Genomic DNA, 2583 nt, shown 5'->3' with positions numbered 1-2583 from the left:
AACGAACTGTACCTAGAGTCGAAGCAAGACTACAAAGGTTAAGTAAGTAACTACAAGTTAGAGGTAGATGTAACGAAGTACTCACTCTTCAGTCAGTAAGGAAAGACTGAAGAGGGAGGACGCAATCTGAAGTCCTTATATACTACAGAGAAGTGTCCATGACTAATCAAAGAGTGGTTAGTCACATGTACCATAGTGCGATGAATAATACGATGGTGAAAGAATTGCGACGTATCGCACCATAGGATGAGTAAGAGATGAGTAAGGCATAGACTTGTCTAGACCGTTCTGGAGTAGTACGGATTGTCCTAGACAGTACCAGAAGAGTCCGGAAGCATAGCTATAGTACACGAGCAGAGAGTCCCAAATATGGTAACATACTACATAAGCGACTACAGCTAAGCGCTAGGAGACGCATAGCCTCGTGTAGTCCGGACCGGATAAGTCCAAGTTCAACAACCTGAAACCCATCCTTGCCACGTGGTAATTGGCGAGCGTTGGCCTTGTCCACGCCCCTTCTCTGGTCCCACCTCATCATGAACAGAAGATGTAACGACGATGGGGCTCGCTACCTGCACCTCTCCCGCACCATACCAGTCACTTTGTATCTTTTAGATCAATCCTCGGATGGATCATTGGAAAAGCTCCGTTGCCTCGTTCAAGACCTCCATAGTCGCCTGCAGGGGGTCTTCAATGCCATCTTCCCGGTCGAAGGGCTTCGTAACGTCGTTCGTGTGCACTGCGATTAGTACAAGAGGAAGCCTCGACAATCAGGAGGATGCCCCCACCACACGCCGCGCTATTGGCACGTCACTAATGAGAAGGTTTCGGTACCTAGCTCTTACCCGTCCTCCCTGCCTTCCTAACTTTCGTGACAAACTCCATGACCTCACAAGTCTTGAAGTGACACACGGAGGTCCACACGAGCTTTCCCACGTACTCGTTTTCTTGTCTACTACCCCTGAACTGGAATACCTATGGCTACTAGTACACATCCGGCGAGATCGTCACAGGCGCGAACAGGCGCGAACATGCGCTGATGATTTATCTCCCGTCACTCAAGAGATGCACTATACAAGTCGGGGCCTGGGACGACTTCCTCGCTCGAACTTCGTTTCCCGCATCTTGCTTCATTCTCTTCCACAAACTCGGAGACTACAGTCATATACCTTCAGCAACGGCAGCAACGGAGCACCGAAGACCACCCCCGTTCCTCTCCGCGCTGCTGAAGCACCCCTTCACGCAGAACCTTTCTCGATGGCGCATCGTCCCCGATAATGAGGGATTCAACTGTCCCCGCTGTCCCGACAATTCCTACCACGTTCAACTCTCCGATGATGCCATCACGAAAAGTCTTCATTTGGAGATCGTCCACGTGCCCCCTTTGCTACCCATTCCGACGAAGCCTGGTCTCAGGGCTCATGGCCGAAGACTTGTTCAGTGAATACCTGGGCGGATCGCTCGCATCGGGCGTGAAGGAGCTCTGGGTCTACAAGTGGATTGACCTCCTTACCGCTGATGTTCTGGAGTACTTCAGAGAGTTGGAGACGCTGGTAGTGGTGGATCCCGCTAGGCACCAGGGCTCAGAAACCGAGGAGCCCACGCCTACGACGGTTCCCGAGGCCCTGCGTGACAGTCGACGCCGCAGGGGGCAAGAACCACTCTGCCCTGCCCTGACAAACTTCTGCGTCATCGTGTGCCGGGTAGGAGACGTCGCAGCCGTGAAGAAGCTCGTTAAGTCTCGCTGGGTATCCAATCAAACGACTTGCCTTCATGTGTGTAGATGAAAGGACGAGAGCCCACGCTCTCAAACTTTCTGGGCTGGTGGAAGAGCTGGTAGTGACTCTCACTGGACAGGACGTGAGGTGGTGGATGCCTCGTACCTTTCCCGACGGCTGGGAGATGGGGGGCAAGATCGGAGGACGCATTTGTGGCACGATGTGCTTGTTATTGCACGCCACTACACTGGAGGGTTGCTCTGAACTATGTAATGTAACAATGGAGCAAACATGTTTGTTTTCAGATGGTTCCGATAATTGGAGAAGCGCGGCGGGAGTATGAATGGTCAAACTAAACAGGCGGATGACGAGAGCCGCTATTATCCTCGATGGCGTTGCTCAAGTTAATGCAATCCCCCCAGTAGTGTTGCCGCCAAGCCAGCTAAGCTAAGCCAAGCTGACGCGCTGGATCGAGCTGGATCATCAAGCCGGAGCAAGCTAAGCCGAGATCCGGCCAGCTGAGCGCCAACTCCCTGGCCAGGCCCCAGCCACGGCTTGACTTGCAAGCTCACATTCCAGATACGGCAAGATGTTGCATGCGATGAACACCATAGAGCGAGCATCACAGTCTCCGCAGTATTACACATATACATGCGTGAAATGGAAGCAAATGTCTGTTACTTCAGTCTTCCTCCCCCAAAAATGGACAGAGTCGGGTTAATATGTGTGCAAAGCCCCACACACCAAAAGGTATAATGCTCAAGTGTGCCAGTGCCAGTGAATGATGATCTAGACATGTAGAGTGAAGTGGGTAATCCTCCCATGCCAGAGAAACACCTATTGTAATTGTTCAACCTTCAGCACA

The 2583-nt window shown here is 52.0% G+C and overlaps 1 protein-coding gene across 1 annotated transcript; it reads left to right on the top strand.

Moving 5' to 3' along the window:
* Positions 1–1421: 1421 nt before the first annotated feature.
* DICSQDRAFT_170534 (uncharacterized protein) lies at positions 1422–1725 on the top strand (the record flags this gene model as incomplete). Its single annotated transcript, XM_007366153.1, has 2 exons — positions 1422–1613; positions 1708–1725. The coding sequence occupies 2 exons, from the start codon at positions 1422–1424 to the stop codon at positions 1723–1725; spliced, it is 210 nt and encodes a 69-aa protein (XP_007366215.1).
* Positions 1726–2583: the final 858 nt, after the last annotated feature.

The sequence above is a fragment of the Dichomitus squalens genome, assembly GCF_000275845.1.
Source record: "Dichomitus squalens LYAD-421 SS1 unplaced genomic scaffold DICSQscaffold_16, whole genome shotgun sequence".
NCBI classification, from domain to species: Eukaryota; Fungi; Basidiomycota; class Agaricomycetes; order Polyporales; family Polyporaceae; genus Dichomitus; species Dichomitus squalens.
This window is presented reverse-complemented; position numbering and strand designations above follow the sequence as displayed.